Genomic DNA, 24,302 nt, shown 5'->3' on the forward strand with positions numbered 1-24,302 from the left:
GCTTCATACAAATGTATACAGAGGTCTTAGGGGTGTTACATCATCTTCTGGCCAGGGGGCCTGCTGACAATTTACGACCCTCTCCTTGTGACAGCGGTCAGTCCAATCAGGACACTTATTTCTCCAGGGCTGATTATTCTCAAAACAGACACCACCCAAATAAAGTTACATTCCTACAGGGTGAGGGTGTAGTGGGTTTTAATTAAGGAAAGAATTTACTTAGCCTAAGGTCTAACGTGATTAATATCAAAGGTTAATACTTATTTCTTCTATATATTCATTAACGTGTGTAAGGGCAGGGGATGTGGAGACTTAGCAACAAACATTGGCTCAACAAATGAAAAACCCTTCACCAATACAATTTCTAATCAGCCCACTATACTTATAGTTTTCTAACTTCTCTAAAGAACCTGTTTTTAGAGGGTTTAAAGCATCTCGTGTCTCTCACGGTTGGGAGGCTGTGAGCAATCACATGTGGCCGGACGAGCCTGTCAGGCAGGCTAGAGAACCTTCAGAGGAGTTTGTAGGTTAAAACACTCTTGTCACACCCAAGAGTTTTTATTGACTGGAGCTCTAGGTTAACTCCTTCTCCGAAAGAGGTGGTGGGGGACAGCCCCCCGTAAAGTCAGAGGTGTAGGTAAGAGCACAAAGTAGTAAAGTAGGCAGGCTCTGGTTATGGGGGTAGACGCTCGAGGATTTCCAGGGGGACTCCTGAGGCTCCATCTCGCCTTTGCGTATGTCGAGCCTCCTTCCTCATGACCTTTGTCACGGGCGGAGTACCTCACTCTGGCCCCCAACACCCACGGGCTCTGGGGAGGCCCCTCCCCTGAGCAGACCGGGCCTGACCTCTGGCGCCTTCGCACTGACTCCACCAGGAAGGGCCGCGGCCAGCCCTGGGGTCAGTGGTACAGGGGGAACTCGGGCGGGCTGGTGGGAGCTGGGTCACACCCTGCGTGTGTCCTCTAGAGGCCTGGGCAGCCCTTTCTTCCCAGGACGCCCAAGATGCTGAGAGGTGAAAACGTGCCCACAGCAGTGCCCACAGAGACTTGTCTGTGGGCCGACTGTGGCTCCTGCCTGGGCCAAACCAGACAGGGCCCCTCCCCAGTGAGTCCCCAGACAGGAGGGGGCCTGGAGGGGGTCCAGGCTCTGCTCCCCGCACCTCCCAGATGGAGGCTAAGGACACCAGAGTCCAGGCCCCGCCACGCCCGCTGTGCGAGCTGGCCATCCTCCAGGATCCACCACCTTCCTGGCAAAGGCGGTGCTGCTCACCTGACTCCTCGGCCCCGGGACGGGCCTACATCCCGAGGCCACGCCTGCACCCTAGCCCCAGGGTCGGACACCCCCTGCCGCCAGCCCTGCCCAGCCAAGGACGCCTCTGTTGACCCCTCCTCCTCCTGCCTCTGACCAGGGGGGCCCTTCCCCCTTCTAGGGTGGGAGTGGAGATGGCTGGGGGATGGGCGCAGGGAGCCCGGGGCATCTGTGGGAGGGACCAGGCCAGCCTCAGCTCCACGGACATGGCTGAGGGAAGCGGGTCGGGACCAGCCAGTGGGGGTTGCGGGGGGTGAAGGAGGCTGCGGGGCCCTGCTGAGGTCTCCACCGTTTACAGCTACTGGGGCCTCGTGTGTGTGCTCGTCCCCCACACCCTGGGCACTCTGCCCACCTGAGCCCATGCAGCTCTCCAGGCCTGGGCAGCGCCCCCCACAAGGCAGTTCTGCACCAGCCCAGGGCTCAGGCCAGCCCTGTCCGGGGACCGGGGGACCCCCAGCAGCATCGCAAGCCCCTCACTCGGTGAGAAAGCTCAAGCCCAGGAAGGGCGGCGAGTGGGCCAGGGTCACATCCCGAGGCGGGCCTCACTCATTCACTCACCCGTGTGCTCGGCTCATTCGCGTGCCGGGCGTGGTCCTGGGTTTGGGACACGGCCCAGCTCCCTGACTCAAGGACATGGAACGCCCGCCTTAGGAAACACACGCCTAAAGCAGGGTGGCCTCCAAGGGCCCCACGTGGGCCAGGGCGGTGGGCGGCCGGGGGCTCAGGGAGCCTCTTCCAGGAGAGCCCCGTCTTGGACCCAGGCTTGTGGAGGACGGGGCTCCAGGCGAGGGGTGGTCAGGGCCTGCCGCACGTCTGCCCCGGGGAGGCCAGGGAAGTGGAGGCTCCGGCGGCAGCAAAGGGGGGCGGCCAGGTGGGAGGCTCCCGCTGGGCTTGGAGTCCGGCACACAGGAGCCCCTGCTGGGCCACCTCCCCCTTCCTCCTGTAGCCACGCTGGCCCACGCCCCACCCTGAGCTCCCCTCACACCCCGGACCCTCCGCGCAGCCAGGCCTCGGTTCGAGCATCGCCCTGCCCTGAAAGTCCGTCAGTGAGGCCCCAGGCCAGCGTGTGGGCCCCATGAGGGCCCCTGGGGAACAGCCCTCTCCAAACACACAGCCCACCACCGTGTCCAACGATGGGAGCACGGTTCCTCTGGGCCATGTCTGGGAAGAGAAAGGCCATATTGAGCGCCTCCTGTATGCACAGGTGGATCTCAAAGCCCCAGGAACCTCCCAGCTGGGCATGGGTCCAGCTAAGCCTCCCGCTCAGCGCTGTGCCCACTGCACACTGCCGTGCCCACTCCTTTTGGTCTGTGGGCCTCTTGCAATTGTTGGGGCCCCCTGGGGCTGGAGCACCAGCTGAATTCTCCTCCAAGTTGGGGGGCTGCAATGAAGCCGGGCCCCACCTATATGCCTCGAGGGTTGTCCCTGCGGCCCCTCCTGCTCTGCCCCCGATGGAATGCATGTTGTGTGACCTGGTAACTCCTCGGCCCCCAAGGACACCGCCAGGCTTGACCTGCCATGACCGGGCACTGGTCCCCGGGTGGACAGCAAGCACAGCCTGCCAGCAGCTCACACCCTGGGGTGTGACCGCCAGCAGGGGATCTGCTACCTTGAGCCCCCCAGCACCCCCAGGGGGGCCTCCAGGGCCCCAAAGAGGAGCCATGATGGAGGGCAGCCCCCTCTCCCCGGGGGTGCCTATGAGGTGCGTGTCCCCACCAGGGCTGTCCCCTAACGGGCTGGACAACCTCACACGCGCCGGGAGGAATCCTTCCCACTCCGTCTCAAGATGCCCTGTGCACCTGCCCACCCGGGCTCCCGGGTCACGTGGAGGGCACTGCCACAGGGGTGCTGGAGCTGGGCTGCAGGTTCCAGCCCCAGGCCACACCTAGCTTGCTGTATGACTCCAGGGGGCTGGCCGCACCTCTTTGAGCCCCCGTCTCCTTGTCAGTAAAATGCAGCTATCAGCTCTGCTGAGTGGCCCTCTGCCTCCCCCTGGTGGTGAAGAGGCCGCACTGCCGCAGGGGCCCGCGTGGGAGGATGGTGTAGGGGCTGGCACTCAGGGAGGGTCAGGCTGACAGCCCCGGGGCCCTTCCAGGTCCTCTTCCTAACACGCAAGGGCCCCGGGCCTCTGCTCAGAGCCACCACGGTGCCCAGCGCCTGCGGAAGGACGTCAGGCTGCCCTACCTGGCCAAGTCCCTGCAGGGCCCAGGCCCCACTGACGGCCCAGGGCTGTCCACAGCCCCCCATCACCCCGCCCTCCACCAGGATCTGGCCGCTATCCAGGGGTCGGCAGGAAGTCTCTGAGCCCCTCTACCCACTGCTGGGCCAGGCTCAGCCCCGTGGCCCCATCAACCTCACCAGGAACACGCAGCCCATTACTACCAGAGGCTTAGGGAGGGTAGGGCCCTGGCCCAAGGCCACGCGGCTCAGCAGCACAGCCGGGACCGGGAGTCCACCTCTGCGCCAGGCAATGCCCCGCCCTGTCAGGTCACATCCTGATCACGGTTCCCCAGACCCCAGCGGAGACCCCCACAGCCCGTGAGGACAGAGAGCTGAGAGCCGGTGGGCCCAGCACATTCAGCCAGGGGCTCCCATCCCCACGGGCACCTACGGGGTCCTGACGCCACCTGTTGCCAGGTGGGGGAGTGTCCGTGCTTTGCTGTTGCCAAGGGTCCCCAGGGCGGGACCACCATGGTGGGCTCCGCGGTGGCTGCAGACCCCACAGGAAGACACGGCTGTGACTCGCCGTGCTGGGCTGGGAGGCTGAGCCCTGGGAGGGAGGCTGACTGCGGTCCAGGGGCCTGGGCTGGCGCTGCCGAGGACGCAGGTCTGGGCTGCGAGGAACCTCTGCTCCCTCAGGCCTGCCCTGCGGGACCGTGGCCCCCTTACCCGGGGTCGGGCAGGGCGGTGCCTGGCTCTCCCTTGCTGGACGCCAGGAACACGGCCCACAGGGGCCCAGCTGGCCTTCACCTCAAAGGTCAAAGTCACAGATCTAGACGGGGATCCCCACGAGTGGGGGGCCCGCACCCGGTGCAGTTTGCAGAGACCCGGCCCTGCCCTGGCTCCTGAAGGCTCACGTCTAGCCTGTCCGCGCCACCAGGCCAGGAAGCAGCCAGCAGGCCCATCCCAGAGGGCCCAGGCCGGGTCCAGAGAGGCTGTGAGTGCCCTAGGCCACAGGCCTGTCCACGCAGCAGCAGAGGACGGTGGCTAAGACCTCTGGGCTGCCAGGAGCTCAGGGCCGGACGGGACACGGAGGCCAGGCTACGTGTCAGTTTCTTTATTGAGGCGCCCCGGACCCCGCAGAGCGGGCAGCGTGGGTCCCACCCCACCCGCAGGTGAGGGTCCTGCAGCGCCACCAGGCGGCTACTCGGGGGTCCTGCTCCGGCTCTTGGGGGACCAGATGCTGGACAAGCGGAATCTGGGCTTCTTCCTCTGCTCCTCGCCGCTCCTCTGCAGGTCTAGGGGCGGACACAGGGGCCTCACTCGCCCACCTGGAGGCCGGCTCCCCACAGCCTCCCACCCGCGGGGCCTCCCAGGCCCCAGCAGAGCCCACCCGCCGCCCTCCCCAGGGGAACGCGCCGAGCGCCTGCCTGGAGAGCACCCGCCGGGCTGGGCGCCATCTGGGGGACGAGGCCTCCCCTCGCCCCGACCATGGGACCCCTCAAGCCCGGGAGACTCACTGCCTCATGGTGAGCCTTCCTGACCAAGCGCCTCTGCGGCCCCGCGGGCCGGCAGGCCCCCTCCCTCCCACAGGCCCCGCCCACGCACCACAGGCCCCGCCCCCACGGGCCCCGCCCCCCCTGAGCCGGAGCCCCCAGTCACCGAGCTTCTGGATCATGCTCTGCAGCACCTCGTCCTCCTCCTGCTCCCTGAAACGGAGCGGCCGTGAGGGCACGCAGTGGCGGGGGCGCGGGCACCCTCACACCGCCCGACCTCACCAGCCCTCTCACCACCTGCCGGCGGGCCACACCACTGAACCACCCTCTCCCGCCCCACGCGGGTCCCCGCTGCTCGGCCCGGCAGGACCTGGGACAGTGACTCGGGGTCGGAAGGGCCGGCGTGCACCAGGGGTCTCACTAGGGGAGACCCTGGGAGCCGGGCTGCCTGGCAGGGCCCGCCCTCAGCCTCAGGACCCACCTGCAAAATGCACAGGGTGGGTCTCCTCCGGCTTACCAGAGGAGAGGTCCTGAGCCCCCCTCACCCGGACCCCCCTGGACCCCTCACCTAAGCCGGTCCTCATCCAGGAAGTCGATGATGTCGCTTCGGCTGTTGACCGTGTGCACGTACTGGTCCAGCAGATCCTGCTCCCGCCGCCGGTCCTGGGGGGACTTCAGACCCTCTGCACGGACAGCTGGCGTCAGCGGAACCCTGTTGTCCCCACCCTGCTCAGGGACGTGGTGTCCCCACTCCCCAAAGGTCAGGCTCCTCCCCTGGCGGAGCAGGGGGGTCCCTGGCCCTTGAGGGGCAGCACTGGCTGAGGGAGCAAGTGAACAGCGCCTGAACTGCAGGGGGGCGCTGCGGGCCCCTCCCAGCTGTCACAGCCACGCACACAACACCGCCCGCCCGTCCCAGACACGGCGGGCTCGCAGCACTACGGCAAGGGGCGGGCAGGCCTGCCAGGACCCGAGCCCCAGCCCTGCACTCAGCTGCGGGAACCACGATGCCAACAGACTCTTGTCAGCTGCTCCCGGCACGCCCCACACAACCCTCACCACCACCGAAGGAGAGGGCGCTGGGATCGCCATTTTCCAGGAATGAAACCCAGGCACAGAGAGGCTGAGGAGCTCAGCCAGGCAGCCAGCCGGGGGCCCAGGGAAGCCCGCACCCCACGCCCTGCAGCCCCGCCCCGCGCCACTGGCTGGACGCACCCGGCTTGGCCATCAGCCGGCGCAGCTCCCCCTCGAGGTCCAGCTGCTGCTCCTCCAGGCGCTGATCCCTGGCCCTGTCAAGGGTGCGTGGCTGTGAGCCTGGCCGCCCGCGAGCACACCAGCGAGCACACCCACGGGCATACCCGTGAGCACACTCCGTCACAAGCACGCCCGTGAGCACACCCACGGGCATACACATGAGCACGCCTGCGAGCACGCCCCTGAGTACGCCCGCGAGCACACCCGTGAGCACACCTGTGTGTGCACCCATGTACGTGCACGGAGAAGGCCCCTCCAGGGGGCCACGGCCAGACACTCACTTGTACATCAGCTCTGACTCCAGCCTCAACAGCAGCTGCTTCTCATGGACGAGCCGGAACCAGTCCACCATGAGGGCATCCTCTGAGTCATCTACAGAGAGGAGCGGGCTGGGCGCAGGCCGGCCGAGGCGCCCAGGGCCACGCTGGCTGAGGCCAGGTCAGGATGCTGGGTGGGGAGGGGAGGCCCGACCGGGGGAGGGAGGGGGCCCCAACCCGGGGTGGGGGGGCGCTCACCCCCCTCAGCCGCTCGCAGACGCTTCTCCAGCCCCACGCCCTGGAGCTCCAGGGCATCCAGCTGCCTCTCAATGTCCTGAACTTGCCGCTGGATCTCGGGCGGCATGTCGTCGGGGTGCAGCTGGGGATGAGCGGGTGGTGAGAGGTGGGGGGCGGCCGTGAGTCGCCCGGGTCCCGGGGCTGAGCTTCTCACCCACCCCCACCCCAGCCCACTCACCCTGACTGGGGAGGCTGCCGACTTGGCAGGCGGAGCAGCTACACCGGCCGGGCCTGGAGGCCTCCCTGGGGAAGGGGCAGGATGAGCCTCTTCAGGCACCAGGCCCAGCATGACCCAGACGTGGTCTGCAGTGGGGCCCACCCAGCCCTGCCCCCCGGGACGCCCTGGCATCCTGGTATGCCTGCCATGCCCAGCAGCCCCTGCTGGTGCCTGAAGAGTGCGAGCTGGCAGACAAATCCCAGGAGACCCTGTGCTCACCCGGGCCCTGCCCTCCTCTAGGTTGGCAGCTAGCACCCCAGCCACCCTTCCCACAAGATGCCGGGAGCAGATGCCCCATCGCTGCCAGGGTGACTCAGGTTCCAGGAGGGAGGCGGGGCCTTGATCCCATCCTGGGGCCCAGCCCAGCCCCTCCAGCCCCTCCAGACCTCCAGCCCCACCTCAGATACACAGAGCCCGGCACGTCCAGGTGCACTCGCCTCTGCTGGCACTGGAGGCTTGTCTTCCTCCATTCTAGGCTTCACGAGCTCCTATGCATCCTCCAAAGCCCCACGGGGCATGTCCTCCAAAGGATCCCAAGCAGGAACGCGGTATGCCCTGGACTCACCTGGTTTGCCTTGCGGAGGACCTTTCTCCTCCTCCTTCTGGCTCCGGGCAGGGCTTTCCTTCCTCGATGGTTCAAGCTGCAGCCAGTCGCCAGAAACATCCAGGCTGGCTGGGACAGCCAGCTTCCTGAGAGGGGATGCAGACGCAGACGCGGCTACCCGTGGTGAGGATGAGCCATGTGTCAGGCCGGTAGGCCCAGGCCCTCCCCCTCCTGCCTTCCTGAGCTGGGGCCCCTTGGAGGGTGCCCACATGGGTGTCAGGCCACAATCCAAGTCTGCCCGGCTGGCCCCGTCCATGGGAGGGGAAGGGGACAGAAGCCTGGCCCTTGGGGGCACAGGGGACCTGCTTGGGGAGGCAGAGCGGGGCTGGGAGCAGACAGGCACAGTCACGCCTCACACAGGCATGCCCGCCCGCCAGGACCAGCGGCTGCTCTGCCCCCGAGGGAAGGGCCTGCTAGACCGGGGCTGCCTGCAGAGGAGGGTGGGGGCCTCTGCTGGCAGTACCTGGGAGGCTGGCCCCGGGGCCGGCCACGCCCGGCGTCCTGTCCACCCGCACAGAGGTCAGCGTGATGCGGATGCCCGCCTTGGAGCTCCCGGACGCCTTCCCGGCTGCATCACCTGCCCGCGGCTCTCTCAGGACCTGAGGTTCCTTTGCCTCCGGGGCCCTGGGCAGAGAGGCAGGAGGTCAGGGGAGGGACACAGGCCTCCCCACACCCTGTGCAGACCAGTCTGAAGCACCCGTGCAGCTCTCGGCCCCGATGGCCTCACCTGGAGAGCAGATGTGTGTGCACAGGTGTGAGCGTGTGCTCAGGCGCACACGGCCGATGCACACACGGCCCCCGCCTGGAGCGTGTATGAGGATGGGTCCCCGCAGCTCACACAGGGAGGCCACCCCGCACCGCGGACCTGCAGCGGCCCTCTCTCCCTCCCTGCCCCTCTCTCTGCCAAGCCTACAGTGAGTGGGGGTCCCAGGTCAGCCCTGGGGGGACGCACCTCGGGTGCTCTCCTTCCCTGGGGCCTCCAGGCTGGCTCAGTGAGGATCCGAGGGTCCTGATGGACCCTCCCTGGAGCCGCCTGACCCCCCGAGGCCAGCAGCCTGAGGGCACATGGCCTGTCCCCCCAGGCTCCCGCTTCCACAGCTGACCCGCACGGGCCGATGGCACACAGCCCTGCCATGAGTGCCAACTGGCCGCCGTGTGGCTGGCCTGTGAGAAGCACCTGCTCTGTGCCTGCCCGGTGCCCGCCCTGGCCACAGGCGGGGGAGGCTCAGCGCCCCGGGGGCCTGCCACACGCACCTGTCCACAGGGCTCTTATCCACGGGCTTCAGGCGGGCCCTCCACCCCGCCGGCTGGTCCTCCGGGCTGCCCTGGGGGCTGGCACCTGGGCCTGGATGGGAATAGTCTGCTGGGAAAGGCTGCCCCTCCCGCTCCTCCCACCACCCCACCTTCGGGCGCCCCCACGGCCAGCCTGGCTCCTGGGAAGGACTCCCCGCTGTGTTGTGTGCCTGGGGGGTCCCTGCCCGCTTCTCCTGCTGCCAAACAGGGTGTGCGCTCCAGGGACTCCGTGCGGGTGTGGGGTGACCGTCTGCAGGCCTCCTCGGCTCCGGGCAGAATGGCCTTCGGGCTGGGGGCTCAGCCACGAAAGAGGAGGAAGAATGCTTTGGATCCTGCGTTCTCTGAGCCGCCCAGTGACCCCACGGGTGCCCTCAGGGGCAGCCCCGGCGCCAAGAAAAAGCCAAGTGCACAGTCCTGCAGCAAAGTGCCCGTAACGCTGGCCTGGAGCACGAGGCCAGGGCAGTCAAGGGCATCAGGGCCTTTGGAGAACAGACCCCGAGGCCAGTTCTGGGCAGTGAGGAGGGACCCACGGGAAGGGGACCCTGCCAGGGCGCCGTCGCCACAGGGCGGCGGGGCTGTGGGGCTGGGCCAGCGGGTGACAGCCCCCTAGAAGGGCCCCCAGGAGCCAGGCTGTGAACAGGACCACGGGCTGGGAACAGAGTGGCCACGACATGGCGGCAGGCTGGGCGCGGGGACGCCGGGGACCCCACCACCCCCACAGCCCGGCCCGCACCCCGCCCACACTGGGGGCTCTTACCCTTGGCCAGCGGGGCCTCCAGCTTCAGCCTGGAGCCAGCACCGGCCCCGACAGCCCCTGAGGAGGCAGCCGAGCCCTTCTTGGCCTCCTGGGATGCCCATGAGGTACTGCCCACACCCGGGGTGGCGGGAGGCCCCATCCTCGCGGGGGAGCTGAGGGTCTGTGGGGATGTGGGCAGTGACGCCCTGGCTGGCGGACTGGCTCCGGGCCCCTCGGATCTGGGATGGGAGCTGGGAGCGGGGGTGGCGGTGGTGGGGGCCCTGTTGGGGGGGCACGGGTGTCAGCAGGGGTGGGAGCTCCCTCGACCCCCAGGCAGTAAGCAGCCCCTCGTCTCCCTGAGACGCTTCCCAAGGCCCACCCTCCTGAAGGCTGCTGCGGGTGTGGGCATTGTGTCTGGCCCTGGCGCGCCCTCCTGTGAGCTCTGGGGTCGGCTGGCACTGAACACCCCCCGAGGCACCACGTGCAGGGCGTGGGCAGCACCCTGACTTCCCTCCCTGACCCCCCGACCCGCCCGGAGCAGCCGGGCTGCATGGCAGAGTCTGCGCTCCGTCCTGAGTGACATGCACGAGGCCCGCCCACAGCCACTGCGTCCCCGGGAGTGCACTTGTGCAGGAAGTGGGGCCCCGGGCCCCTCAGGCAAACCAGTTCTCTCTCCCCATCCCCCCAGACTGGGCTCCCCACAGGGGGCACCCCGGGAGCGCTCACACAGCCTCGGCCCCCGAGAGCTCTGGACACCCCTCAGCGCTGCAGCGGCAGGGGGTCTGCTTGCCCGTGCCCACCCTGGGAGGCCCTGGCACCCGTCAGCGTCAGCAGCTCCAAGCCAGGAGCGGCCCCGATGGGAAGGGCAACTCCGGGCAGTGGCTGCAGCCTTGTCACCAGTCTGGCATGGACCCTCCAGCGTGTACCGGGCACCACGGTGCACCACCCCCCGCCCCCCCAGGGGCTCAGGGCGTGACCTTATTTGGAAACAGGTTCTCTCCAGGTGAGATCAAGCTACGACTCGCTCATCCTGGATGAGGGAGGCCCTGACGTCAAAGACAAGAGGGAAAGGAGAGAAGGAGAGGACAGATGGACAGACAGGAGCCCGTGAAGACAGCAGAGACGAGCCAGGGGCCACGGGCGCCCCCGCGAGCCTGTGCTGGGGTGCGGCCCTGCCCACCTCTGGCGCTCGGACCCGCGGCCTCCAGCTCTGTGAAGGAACAATGCCTGCGGTTGCAGCTGCCTGGGCCCCGCTTGTCCAGCAGCCCCAGGACGCGAGCGTGGAGACCCACCTCTACCCACCACACCGCGGCCCTGAAGGGTCCCGCATGCTGAAGACACTGGGCCGTGCTCAAACCCGCCAACGCTCAGACCACCCGTGGCCCCGGCCCCTCATCTGTGCATGGTGTCCTCACGTGGACTGAGCATGGCCTGGCCCCCCGCACACATGCAGCCGGCTCTACAGGGCCAGCTGTGGCCCCCGCCTACAGCCTCCAGGCCCTCCTCAGTCCCCACACCCCCCGGTCAGGAAACAGGCTGGGGATGGGCAGCCCCGGTGCCACACGCCAGGCAGGGCCGAAGCCCCGAGCACCTCCCCGGCCTCCCCGGCTGCCCCAACCCCGCTGGGCCCCAGGCCCCTCCTGCACCCACCTGCCGGGCGCCCCGAGCTCCGGGAGGGTTTTGCGGAGGAAGCTCAGTGCCTGCTCCTTGCGGCCGTCCCTGGAAGGCATATCTGCAGCAGCCGGGCCAGGGCCGGGGGCAGCTCCGGGGGTCTGGAAGAACCGCTCCCGAGCCTGCTGGGTCTTAGAGGATGATGGGGTCCAGGCTGGGGTGCTTGCTGGCACTGGAGACGCCGGCCTGGAACTGAGCTTGGTCTGGGGGGCTGAGACTCGGGGTGTGGCCCAGCCTTGCGGTGTGGCCGGGCAAGGATCCGGGGCACTCGGGGTCCCGGTGGGCCGGGGTCTGCCTGCTGGCGACGGCCATACCGTCAGGGAGCTGCTGGTTACATGAGTTCCGGCTTCACCCCCTGCAGGGCCCACCATGAGCCTGGGCGCAGCTGGGCTCCCCGTGGGGACTCGGGATGAAGCGGGGGCTGGCGGGTCGGTTGCAGCTGGAGCAGAACCTCTGGCAGACGTACTGCCCGCTACGGCGTCCCAGCCAGGCAGCCTGGCCTTTGGCCCCACGTCTCTCTGTCCGCTTGCCTCCCGCGTCTTCCTCAGGCCTCCAGGGGTCTCCGAGTCCATGGACATGGCTCCATGCCGCCTGGAGGCCAGGCTGGGCAACGTGGGGCTGGCAGAGGTGGTTTCGGGGTGATGGCTGGAGCAGATGAAGACACCGGGCTCTCCTGTGGCCCTGTAGGCCCCCGAGTGCAGAGTGCTGGAGCACTGCTTACACCTGCGGGGGTTGGGGGCGGGGAAGGCTCCATCAGCCACACGCGTGTTCATTCCTTCCTCCCAGGGCACACACGTGTGCGTCCCATGTCCCCTCGTGTGGCTGGTGAGTCACTCAAACACCCCATCTCCCAATCATTTTGAGGTAGTCTCGCCCAAGGCCCTCCTTAGGGATGCGGACGCCCCGGGAAGTGCCCACACCCATCAGCACGCACACAGACGCACACGTGCACACGCGTGTGCACACGCCCATGCCCACCTGAAGCAGCCGCGGTGGTACAGCCTCCCGTCTGCCAGGTGGCGCTGCATGAGATGCACGTGCTGCCCGCAGACGCCGCAGCTGCTGTTGAGGGAGCCCCCCGCGGCCTGGCCCTGGGGGGTGGGCGCCACTGAGCTGCCTGCCCCAGCCCGCCCACCCCCAGCCCGCCCAGCCACCCAGGGGCTGGAAGATCCCAGTTTACAGACCGAGGCCCCAGAGGAGGCTCATGCCTGGACTCAGTTCAGGGTCTCCAGCCTGGTCCAAGGGGAGGGGGGCTGGGGGCTGATGTTGGGGGACCCTGAGGACCAGGACAGGTTCCAACACCTCCAGTTCCCACCCCAAGGTGCAGAAATCCAACCCAGTTCCCAGCGCCCCGGGCGGGGAAGCCTGGAGTGACCACCCTACCCCATCCCGTCTCCACCTCACCTTGCAGGGCTGGCCTGGGAGCAAAGGACACACCGCCAGTTCTCCAGGCCCACCGGGCGGGGGAGGGGCTGAGGTGAAGCAGCGGCTTGCAGCCCGCTGGGCCTGTAGGGCCTCCCTGGCCTCCATTTACCCGTCTGTACAGTGGGCATCACACCCCCACCATCACAGCATTGAAGGAGCTCGTGGGGCCAGTCTAGGGGGCAGCTGGGGCCACGTCTGGGCCCTGAGGGGACTCCACATCCTGGGCACACTCAGGCCCCAGAGCCCTGCTCGGGGGAAGCTGACAGAGAACCCATGAACCAGAGTGAGGGGCTGGGCGCTTACAGCCTTCTGCGGGGGGCCCTCCGTGCCCCCATCTTTCCTCTGGACGGTACGGTTTGTGCTGACTGGAGACAGCGGCTGTCCCCGGGCCGGGCCGGGTGCGGGCTGGATGGGCTGGGTCGGGGCCTTCTTTCCAGACGGCTCCTCACTGGCATTAGACGACGGCCTTTTGACACCGGCCGTGCGCTCAGCTGGCATGAGACACGGGGTCAGGGCCCAGGCCCCTCATGCTGGCTCTGAGAGTCCAGCCACCCTCTTCCCCACCCAGTGTGGGTTCCCTGGAGGTGCCAGTGCCAGTGCGGGAGCTGGGGTGGGGGGGTATGGGTGGGGGCCTGGGTGGGGGGCGGCCCTGACTGCTTCCACTCGCAGCAGGGCCTGGCCTTCCCTGCTCTCCCCCCTCCCCTCCCCCCCCATCCCTTGCCCTCCCCATCCCCTCCCCCATCCCCTCCCCTCCCCCCATCTCCTGCCCTCCCTAATCCCCTCCCCTCCCCCCATCCCCTGCCCTCCCCCATCCCCTCCCCTCCCCAAGAGCCCTGCTCTGCGGGCAGGGAATAGGGACTTTCTCTTCCCCCACCGAGTGGGGCTCTAGGGCAGGCTGGCCCTGAGCCCAGAGCGATCCGGGGATTTCTGAGCCTGGGTGAGGCAAGGCGTGGTGGGAGGTGGGGAGACTGCTGCACAAAGCAGCTGGAGCAACGTCCCCCCCGGCCAGCCCCTCCCCTGTCCGGCCTGCTAGCAGCTGCACCCTGCCAGGGCCAGCTGACCGTCAGCACCCAACGGGGGGTCTCTGCGTCAGGCCTGAGAGCCCAGTGGGGCTGGCCACGCCGCCCGAGCTGTGGGCGCAGACCCCAGGGATGCAGACAGGCAGACCCAGGCCCGGAGGGGCACGGGAGAGCTGGGTGTGTCTGCCCGCGGGGGGCCTGGGCAGGGCAGCGCTCACCGGAGGCACCCCTCTGGAAGTAGTTGTAGTACTGGGACACGTAGGTCAGGATGCTCAGCCGGTCGGGCACCTTCAGGGCCACCATGTCCTCGGCGTCCAGCAGGGCCGGGATGCCCAGCTGCTCCTCCGCCACGCTAAAGGCCTGAGGGAGGGCGGCGGTCAGCGAGGGGCCGGGAGACCCCACCCCTCCTTGGCCAGACCACCAGCTACCCCGGAGGAGTGGGATGGGCCCGAGGCAGCAGAACCGCCTGGAGTCCAGAAGGGTCAGGTTCTGGTTCGTGGTCTGCTCGGCCTGCGTGGCTCCCTGGCCTCAGTTTACCCATCTGTATAATGGGGATCACACCCCAACAACGGGATTGAAGGAGCCAGGGGCCCGTCTGGGCCCTGGTCCTCAGGGACTCCAGCCCGTCACCGTGGAGACCCCTCAACGGTCCCCCACCCCCGGATCTGTGCACCCCTGGCTGACACGGGCCTCACAGGTCACGGGGCAGCTTTCTCCATGGGAGAAGCCCTCCCCAGGCCAACGGGGACCTGTGTCCTAGGAGCCAAAGCCGGGGGCCGCGGCTGGAAGGGCACTGGCAGGAGGGGCTCCCCACTGGCCCTGGCCTCTGCGTCTCCCCGCCCCGCCTCGGGCTGCCTCCCCTACCTGGCTCTGCGCCGTCGGGGCTCTTCCTGCCCGCCCAGTGGGCTCCCGCCTTCGCACTCCATTCCTCCCCTAAACTACCGTGACTCCCCCAATCTCTGTGCATCCAGGAGGCTCCTGGGCCTGCAGCCCCGCAGCCCCAGCGGTGATGGCCCCTCCACGCCAGATACTGAGGCCTCCCGCCGCCTCTAAGTCCTTCAAACACAGGCGGGATCTGGCTCCTCTGGCTGCCCCCCGCCCTGCACAGACCCTGTGGCACCAGGGGCAGCTCCCAGCACAACAGCCTTCAGAGAAGAAGCCAAGTTGTCCCCACACCCCGGGCTGCCGGCTGCTCCAGGCTCCTCCCTCTGTTCTCGTCTCCTCTTTCTTTTCCGACCTCCCCCCCAGCTCTGCTCCAGCCTCCCCCTCCGTCCCTGCCGGGCCCGCCCGCTGTCTCCCACAAGCAGGGCGCCCTCCAGCCCCGGAGCCTCACCTCCGCAGCCCCCCTCCCGGCCTCACCCAGGGAGGCACCCCGGTCCCCTCACCATGCCTCGCACCCGCACACATTCCCCGTGGTCAGGTGGTCTAACCACCCTGTCACAGTGGGCATATCCCATCCCAAGCCGTCCACGCGTGGCTGGTGAGGGTCTGAAACGTGGTCAGTGCTGCTGAGGAACTGAAAATGCCATTTCATTTCATCTCGATTAAGTTTCCCATTGCCCATGCCGAGCAGCGGCTGCACCCGGGCCGGGCCCACAAGGGAGCGCAGTGAGCACGGGCCAGCGCCCTGGCATCGGCGGGTGGCCAGGAGCTCGCTGAGCAGCAGAGACGCTGAGGCTAGCCGGGAGGGGTCCATGGTAGGAGGGCCAGGCAGCAGTTGAGGCCATTAGCCTGAGAGCAGGTCCATCCCAGGACCCCCAGGGGCCCCGTCCCGCCCACTCCCCCTGCTCTGCCCCGGGTGGGAAGGAGGGTCCAGGAAGAGGGACTGGGAGGGCCTGGCTGCAAGATCAGGGGCTGCTCTGGGAGCTGGGGCTGCCCCGCACGGGCTGGCCCTTCCCCTGACCACCTGCAGGCAGCGGCGACTCTGAAGCGACCCCTGGGGACGTCGCCCCATGAGGGTCCCTGGGACACGGGCTGGGGAGGCACAAGCGGGCACTCACCAGCTTGTTGTTCTCATAAACGTTTTCCTTCCTGAGAGCATCGAAGTTTCTGGAAAATAAGAACGCTGGTGTTCAAAGCAGCTCAGGGTCCAAGAAAGGAGGAGCCAGAAGGACCTGGGGGAAGGGGGAAACTGAGGCCGGGGTGGGGGTGGGGAAGGAAGCAGGTCGCACAGTGACCGCAAGGAGGGCAGGGCTCTGGCCCGGGAGGCCATCCAGCACCTCCTCTGACCTGGGCCCCGTGGCCCACACGGGCCCCCAGCTACAACCGTCACCTCTCACCCTGTGGAGGCTGCACACGATCCTGCCCGTTAGGTGTGGCTGGAAGCAGGCCCTGGGCGGCAGAGCGGTCAGCCCTGCCGGGCTCCCGCTCAGGGAGGGCGCCCCCTGGCAGGGAGCTGGGGGGTCCCAAGAGGCCAGCGTCCCAGAGCGAGTGGCTCCATGGACGGAGGTGCGCACGGCCCAGTGGTCAGGGCAGGCCGGGCCCCGCGCCAGCTCCAGGCTCCTCTCGCTCCCTGTATGAACTCAGCGCTGCCTGTGAGCGCTGCTGTCCCCAGCTCCGTACAAACACTGCCCGGCACTTGCAGACGCCGTCAACGCCCCGCTCACAGACAGGGATGAGGCAGAGAGGCTCAGTACATGCCCGAGGCCACACAGCAGGACGACAGGACCAGAGCAGGGTCGAGGCCCCAGAGTCCTGGCGTTTGAGGTTCACACGTGCCCGCCAGGTACCCAGCCGTCCTCCTAAGGGGGCAGACCCTCCAGGCTGAGAATGTCAGAGCCCCCACGCCCACCCCCACCCCGCACTTTGCTGCGAGTGTGCAGGGGCCCCAGGCCCGGCCTGGAGAGGCCAGAGCACAGAGGTCACTCCAGAAGGGGGAGAAGCCTGGTGCCAGCTCCAGGCCAGGCCTAGGACTCCGCGCAGCACCGCACGGCACCCCTGGGAGGACGGTCCAAGCCGAAGACACAGCCGGGCCCCAGCAGGCAGCCAGCCCAGGCCTGGACAGTCAGCTGGGTGGCTCAACGCCTCCGGGAGGCCTGGTCACATATGGGTCTGTCTGGCTGTCCATGTGCTGGGCGGCAGCCTCGCTACTTTGGGGTGATCTTCTGCAGAAGCCTCGGGGTACAGGAGAGAGCTGAGGGCTGCACCCCAGTGCTGCCCGACCCGGGCAGGGCCCTCTTCTCTTGGGGTCCCACCTAAGAGGGCGACCGTAGCTGCTCACGCCCACCTTGAAGCTGGGGAGGTCACAAACAGAAAGGAGACCCTGCAGCCACCTGGCCCGGGAGGCCTTGGCTCCCAGCCCTGACCGTGCACTGACCCCCTGACCCCTGACATACCCAGGAGGCCTAGTACACAGATGAGGAAACTGAGGCTGGCCCTGGGCCACACGTCGGGGGGCCCACAGGCTTCTGGCTGCTGTTCATTGCCCTGCCCGGCTCCTCGGGACCCACCGGTCTCCGCCTGGACCCCCACCTCCCAGGTAACTGGTCCCAGATGTGAGACCACCCAGGAGAACAGAGGTGCTTTGTACCCGGGGCAGGGTGGCCAGCAGGCTGTCTGCGGGGACAAATGATGGCGGGGTAGGGAAGTGGGCGTGGCGGCCAGGCCTCCCCTCCCCCGCAGTCCGTGGCTGGAGGACTGGCTGGGTTCCAACCATCGTCCAGCGACTCCCGGCCAGGCTGGCCCTTCTGACCTCAGCATCCCTTTGAAAGCCCAATCTCTTCTCCAGACCTGCCCTGGGTCACTGACCAAAACGGCCATGTCCTCAGCAAGATGCTCGGTGCTGCAGGGCAGGATAACAAGGTCTGTTTTGTCTCCAAACAAGCAAAAGAAGGAAGCCCTCTGCCCCCTGCGTTGGCCTCGGTCCACCCGGGGGGCTGCAGCGGCTCCGTCCTGCGAGGTGGGGGGCAGCCAGCTGCCCACAGGACCCTGTCCACCTGCAGACTCAGAGTGAACATCTCAGAACCCAGGGCAGGTCGGGGCACCCACGGCTTGGGGTCAGCCCCACTGAGCAGGCTCAAGGTGTGCCAGCCAGAGGGTGCAGAATCGCCCTTCCACTCAAGTTCCAGGCCACCACACTCAGCACCAAAGCCAACCTGCCTCCCAGGCTCCTTGGCTGGGCCAGACCACCCTGACCAGTCCCACAGCGACCATGCCCCACCCAGACCCGGCTCTCTCCAAACTCCCTGTCTCCTGCCACCGGGCCTTGGCTCACGCTGTTGCCTGCATCCAGAGCGCCCCTTCTCCCAGAGCCTGAGCTCACAGCTCCCTCAGCAGGGGGTTCGGCCGGCATCGCCCTGGCTCAGCGGGGTGGTGGAAACAGCCAGAGTCAGAGTGGCCTTGCAAACCCTTTCAGAGAGCATCAAGGAGCGCCCGCCCCAGGTCGCCAGCCTTCTCCCAGCAGGTGAATCCCCGGTGGGACGGGCTGAATTATCCTCCCCAAGGGGCTGTTTGGAGCCCTAACCCCCACGACCTCAGGACGTGACCCTGCTGGGAAGCAGGGAGTTCACAGAGAGAATCAAGCTAAGTCAGCAGGGGCCCTAACCCAAAACGCCTGGCGTCCTTCTAAATGGGAAACGTGGACGAAGAGAGGCCCAGAGTGGAGGCTCGCGGAGCAGACCGCATCCGCACGTCCAGGGCGGAGGCCCACAGGGAACCAGCCCTGCGGATACCCGCCCGGGGCTCCTGGACGGGCCGGTGGGACGGCTTCCTTCTGTGCCTCAGCCGCCGGTTTGCAGACCTTGCCCAACAGGCCCCGCGGGCTGACCCCTCGTCTGACTCAGGCAGGCCTGGCGCCAGCTCGTGTTTCAGTTTAAGGCCTTGAGGGGTCAAACCTGCACACCTGTGGGCGGGGACCCAGAGCACCCCCAGCCCCAGGTAAATCAGGCCTGTTCCCGGACTATCCCAGCGGCGCACTGCTTAGGACTCTGCTTCCCCTCTGGGCGGGGCACGGGTTTGATCCCCTGGGTGTGGCCAAAAATAAAAATAACCATAGTAACGATAAAATCATGGATGTTCTGTTACGACTCCAAGGCACCTGCCTGGGGCCAGCACACAGCCCGTGCTCCATAAACGCTCTGACGAGCTCCTCTGTGCAGTGCTCGCTGAGCGAGGGGCCCCCTGGGCATCTGTTCACTGTCGCAACGCTGGCTGAATGAATGAACTCACTGGGTCTGGGTGCCCTGCCCTGGCCAGCGCCCAGCCTGGCACAGTGCCCGGGCACGCACAGCCCCTGCCCCCCGCGGCCACAGCTGAGCAGGGCTGCTGACCTCCAACGCCCCGGGGGCTCTTGGGCATGCATACCCCCTTCCAAATTCCTGGAGGGCTGACCTCATGCTGTTTACTTCCTGGAACTAAAAGCAGCTGCGTGGGGGTGGGCTCTAGGGCTGGAGTGGGGGTGGGGAATGCCAGAAGCAGAGCCTTTTTTCCAGGTGCCTCCAGCACATCTGGGGTTAATCCCACAGGGAAGGGGAGCAGAGAGGGGGACAGATGGACAGACAGGCCGAGACACAGACGGAGGGACACATAGGCACGAAAGCACCCAGGGAGGAGACAGGAGAGGCCGCGGAGCCGAAGAGAGTGTTGGGGCGGGGGGAGCTGGTTTGGGGCCAGAGACACCAAGGCAGACACCTCGGAAGAGGCTGGGGGACTGGGGCGAGGAGGCGGCCAGGGAGAGGCAGGGAGGGGTCCCCACGCGTGGGGCTGGCCCCAGGACGCCCCCCTGCTTGCCGTCTGGCTGCAGGCCTCCCCCAGGCTGGAGTAGGCCCAGCCAAGAGGGGTCAGCCTGGGGCTCGTGCAGCAGCTGAAAGGGGAGTCAGGCGGGGGTTCGGACCCAAACCTCTTCCCACAGGCACCCTGGAGAGCTGGCCGGAAGGCCACAACAGGGCCAGGCTACAGCTCTCAAGCCAGAGCCAAGGCTTGGTCCCCAGGTGGCTTCCTGCTGACCACAAAGCCAGCGCCGGAGGGTGGGGAGGCCATCGCATGCCCAGGGCCTGGCCCCTCTGCCCTGGCCCAGGAATTAGGTCTTGGGTGGGGGCCTCTGGGACTAGGCCTCCTGACCCCACCATGACTGGTGAGTCTCCCAGAGCGGTCAGGGAGCCCCCCACCACCGCCCCTGCTTCTGGCCCAGCCTGATACAAGCTGCAGGGAAAGGTCAGGTCACTCCCCACGGGACTGCGGGGGCACCCCGCAAGTTTGCACAGAGCCCTACTCCCTGACTCCTGACCCCTCCAGGGCCCCCACAAGGCGGGGGGCTCCAGCAGCGCACCCGCCCGAAAGGCCCTGGAGAAGGAAGCCCTGCCTCTGAGAAGGGCTCCCACGCTGGCATCGTGCCCGCCCGCCTTCCTCCCGGCCTCCTGGAGTCTTGGTTCCTCCAGGTCCAGCCCCACAGGTTTACTGCCCGGAGGCGGAACGGGAGTGTTTACTTTGAGCTGTTCCTGAGCTCACCTGGCTGCTGGGCAGGTGTGGCGTCACTGGGGAACAGAGCCTGTGGGCGGCACCTCCAGGCCCATCTGTGAACCTACAGCTTCAGAGTGGGCTCGGCAGGGGGGCTGGGGGCAGGGACAGACCGCTGGGTGAACCTGTCTCCCTACCTGCAGCAGACACTGCACACCTGCCAGGGTGCCTGCGGGCGACCAGTGCAGGGCACACGGGAACCCCAGGTCCCGCTGGGCAGAGCTGCCGTGAGGACCCAGCAGCAGGCAGCCGGAGCCCCGCACTGGTGTGCTCCTCCGCTGGGCGCCAGGAGGAGACAGGCAGCAGGAAGGCCTGAGAAGAGGTAAAAGGAAGGCCTTCCTGGTGGCAAAGCTAGGAGACGCGGAGACAGGATGTCCACTTTCCTGCTGCCGGGGGTCTTCACAGGATGGGGAGGGAGGGGGTGAGTCTCACCCAGGTCTGACCAGGGAGGACAGCCACCCTGCCAAGTTCCCACATGCTTCCTCCCCTCCTGCACCGCTGGGGGCCGGTGGGGCGGCTCAGAGCTTCTTGGGGAGGCCATCCCCTTGCCCAGAGGCGTGGCCGGAGCCAGAGGCAGCGGAGGGGTGCTTAGGGCACACACAGAGGCCCGCGACGCACGTGGGCCCACGCTCACGGAACCCCACCAGTTAGTATCTGTGGAGTCCCTTCCAGGCCCCGCCATGTACGGGACCCTGACGCGTCGCCCACGGCTAACGTGACAAACATCCGCAAACGGGGTGGCTGAGGGTAACAGACGTTTACTCCCTCCCACGCTGGAGACCGGAAGTCCAACGCCAAGGTGCCGGCAGGGCTGAGCTCCCTGCGGAAGCTCCCGTCCCTCTGGCCTCCGGTGGCCTTCCCCGGCTGCAGCCATGCGCCTCCACCCTGCCTCTGTGGCCACGGGCCGCCTCTGCCCTGTCTGCTGCTCCCAGGCGCCTGCAGAGCCCTCACCTGGCAACGACAGCCGCGCCTGCTGGGCCCCAAGCACCAGCCACGTCTGCCGACCTCTGGCTGCATGCTGTTAGCTACTGAGCGCCTGGCACGCACCAGATATGGTCCCAGGCACTGGGGACGCAGCAGTGCACAAAGCAGACATCCCCCCGCCTGGAGCTGAAAGTCCAGGGGGCAGGTGATGGACACCAAGCCAGCAAGGAGGGGCTACACCATCCCCTGCGCCGGGCAAGGCCTCCTCCTGCCCCAGCGGCCCCTGCCCCGCCCTCACCACCTCTGGAGCTGCCTGGAGCTCCTGTCCGCGTGTCTGTCTGCTGTCTGTCTCTACATCACTCCCTGCCTGCGGCGGGGGAAGGCCACCTGGCACAGTGCGGAGTGCTGAGTATACAGCAGGCACTCAATAACGGTTATCGGAACTGCTGCATGACACCAACTTGCGCCAGGACGCAGACACACCCACATGTGCACGCCTGTGTTCACCTGTGGGCAGTGCATGCTGGGACAGGCTTGCACACACACACACACACACACACAGGCCTCCAACCCCAGCTCAGCTGAGAACAGTTGGGCACTCCTGGGGCTCGGAAAGGCCCCAAATTTCCAGTTACACCCATGTGGTGTCCTGAGGCTGTGGGGCTGGCAGAAGGCCACACCCGCTGGTTTTCTCGCCAGTGGCAGACTCCTCCTGCTCACCCTGTCCAGGTTTCCTGGGCTCAGTCACCAGCTAGCCTTCCCCAGGACCCTGCCTGCCCCAGCCTCCACTGCTAGTCCGTGCCCCAGTCTCCAAGACCCCAGCCCACCCCTCAAAGCCCAGCTTCAGGTGTTCAGTGTGGAACACTCGCTGCATCCCCAAGCCGGGGCTGGGGGCAGAGAGCACAGCCCACCGGCCTCACACGTGCATTTCACAACCCCTGGCTGCAGGAGGAAATCCTTGCGGGCCTCTTTCTTAAGACCAGCTTCCCTCTAGAGGGCCTGGGGACAGTCCCCGGGGGTACAGGGGACGTCTGGGTGCGGGCGGTGGGGGGGGCGGGGCACGTGCCAGCTCTGGTTCTGCCTGATTGTGCTCTGTGTCCCAAGAAAGGATGCCTCCTCCCTGGGCCTCGGTCTCTTGGTCTCCCGGTCTGTAGAGCAGACCCGAGGGCAGCACTTACTGTAGGAGGTACAGCCTCGGGCCTCTCCCACCTGCGGGCTCCCTGGAAAACCCGTTCCACCCACCTCTGGCTCCACCCACAACTTCTCGGGAGAACTTTGAAACACCCTGCTTTCCCAGAAGGCATCTTCTGAGGACACCCTTCCCGAGCCTCTGTCTGGCCAGCCCAGGCACCCGCCCGGGCAGCTTTACTCATTGTGAATTCTCACGATGCAGGGGCCCAGGGCCTCACGGCACAGAGCTTTGTCCCAGCCAGCTGGGTCCCAGTCAAAGAGTGTTTGCTGAGTGCGTAACAGATGGAAGGGCCCAGAATGGGGACAAGGCCTGGCAGCAGGGCAGGGTCCACCTCCCAGCCTCGGCTCCGAGACGCTCCTGGGGGGAGACGACCTAGTCCCCAGACTGCCCCACCTCCCAACGCTCCTGTCTCTGGCCCTATCATCCCAGGGTACTGAGGCCTAGCCAGTGGGACCTGGACCCGGGTGGTCTCAAGCTTTTGGCTCTGTTAGCCCCTCACCTACAGTGACCCTGGGTTGCATTCCTAAAGGTGCCTAAACAGGCTCCGGGAGGGGCAGTACCCCACAGTCAGTCTGATCAGTAAGGGCCCCTGATCTGGTGGCTAGGTCTCAGGACAGTGGGGGGTCTCAGAGGGCCCGGAAGGGCAGCTGTGCCGGCCCTTTCCCAGGGAGACCAGCCAGGAAGGCTGGCTGTGGCCAGAGCCCAGGTCGCTGGCCTGAGTCACAGACTGACTAAGCCGGCGGGGGCGGCCGGAGGTCCTGGCTCCGGCCCAGCTCCACTTGGTGGTCGGGCAAACTGAGGCCGCGGGGGCAGCCTGCGGAGCGTCCCGCCGGGCCGGGGGTCCTGGCCGCAGTCCACTGCCCAGCGCCCGGCCCGAGCAGGCCGGCCTCGGTCTCCCCGGCGGCGCGCGGGCGGCGGCGCACTCACATGAGGTCCGGCCGGTGGCGGTGCAGGATGGCGCAGAAGGCCAGGCCGTCGCGGAACGACGTGGTCATGTCGGTGATGCTCACGTCCCGGTAGCCCTCGCACTGCTGCCGGCACCACTGCTGCAGCGCCTTGATGGCCGCCATGCGGGCGGCGGTGTCCGCCCGGCCGGCGCCGGAGCTCGGACAGCGCTTCCCGGTGGCCGCGGCCCGGCCCGAGCCCGGGGGGCGGACGAGAACCCCGTCCCCGAGCGCTGGGAGGACGAGGAGCCGCGGCCGAGGAGCCCCGGGAGCGCTAGGAGCCGGCGGGAGCGCGGCCGGAGCCCGCCCGCCTGGCCCTGCCCCCGGCTAAGCCACGCCCCCTACCACGAGGTCCCGCCCTCCAGGCCCCACTCCTCCAGTCAGGATCCGCCCCCGGAAAGGCCCCGCCCCCGGACCCGGCCGGACCCCGCCCCGGCCTGGCCCTGCAAGGCTTCGGCCCGAGCAAGCCCCGCCCATAGGCCCCGCCCAGGCCCCGCCCGCCGCTCGCCCCTCCCTCCCGGGGTCCTGCGGAGGCGCTTCGACGCTCTTTCTTTTCAATCCTTTCCCGCACCCTTCTGGGACGCGGAGACTGAGGCCTGACCCGGGTGCCACCAGGCGGGCCGGCCGGCGGCCCCCACGCCCTCCCGGCGCTCAGCAGGAACGGCCCTCGCATTTCTGGCCTTTGGAAGGACTTTCCGATCCGGCCTGTCTTGCCGGCGGGCCCGTGAACCTCCCGGATACAAAGAAGAGGCAGCGGAGGCCGGGAAAGGGGCTTGGTGTCGTTGGCGGCCCTGCCGGTGGGGCGACGTCCTCTAGGGGTCTCCCTGCCTGAGACCCCTGGGGGGTCTCGGTGTTCTGGTCTGTGTCCCAGTTTTCCGCTACGCCCCAGGTTATTAAGGAAAAAAAAGGTCCCCATGGGGACCTCAGTTACGGGGCTGCTCCCAGCCGTCCGTGTTCTCTGGGAACCCTGTCCGTATGCAGGAGGACAGGCAGCCAGAAACACACGAGACATGTGCGGTGACCCTGCCCGCCCGGCCAGGCCCAGGGCTTGTCCA

The 24,302-nt window shown here is 67.4% G+C and overlaps 1 protein-coding gene across 6 annotated transcripts; it reads right to left on the reverse strand.

The window, feature by feature from the left end:
- Nucleotides 1-4,570: 4,570 nt before the first annotated feature.
- On the reverse strand, nucleotides 4,571-23,562 carry MICALL2 (MICAL like 2). Of its 6 annotated transcripts, none has more exons than XM_027527164.1 (18): nucleotides 23,231-23,562; nucleotides 15,735-15,783; nucleotides 13,953-14,094; nucleotides 13,019-13,206; nucleotides 12,269-12,381; nucleotides 11,270-12,013; nucleotides 10,800-10,829; nucleotides 9,641-9,900; nucleotides 8,845-8,935; nucleotides 8,054-8,214; nucleotides 7,552-7,704; nucleotides 6,948-7,012; nucleotides 6,731-6,851; nucleotides 6,497-6,587; nucleotides 6,177-6,250; nucleotides 5,533-5,647; nucleotides 5,131-5,177; nucleotides 4,571-4,766 (listed from the first exon to the last, which is right to left on the reverse strand). In XM_027527164.1, the coding sequence occupies exons 1-18, from the start codon at nucleotides 23,371-23,373 to the stop codon at nucleotides 4,672-4,674; spliced, it is 2,682 nt and encodes an 893-aa protein (XP_027382965.1). In that variant the 5' UTR covers nucleotides 23,374-23,562; the 3' UTR covers nucleotides 4,571-4,671. The 6 variants fall into 6 exon arrangements, with proteins under 6 accessions (XP_027382965.1, XP_027382966.1, XP_027382968.1 ...); XM_027527166.1 differs by having other exon boundaries at nucleotides 4,675-4,766; nucleotides 5,131-5,170; XM_027527165.1 differs by lacking the exon at nucleotides 10,800-10,829.
- Between the last annotated feature and the right edge of the window lie 740 nt (nucleotides 23,563-24,302).

This window comes from Bos indicus x Bos taurus, chromosome 25 (genome assembly GCF_003369695.1).
Source record: "Bos indicus x Bos taurus breed Angus x Brahman F1 hybrid chromosome 25, Bos_hybrid_MaternalHap_v2.0, whole genome shotgun sequence".
NCBI classification, from domain to species: Eukaryota; Metazoa; Chordata; class Mammalia; order Artiodactyla; family Bovidae; genus Bos; species Bos indicus x Bos taurus.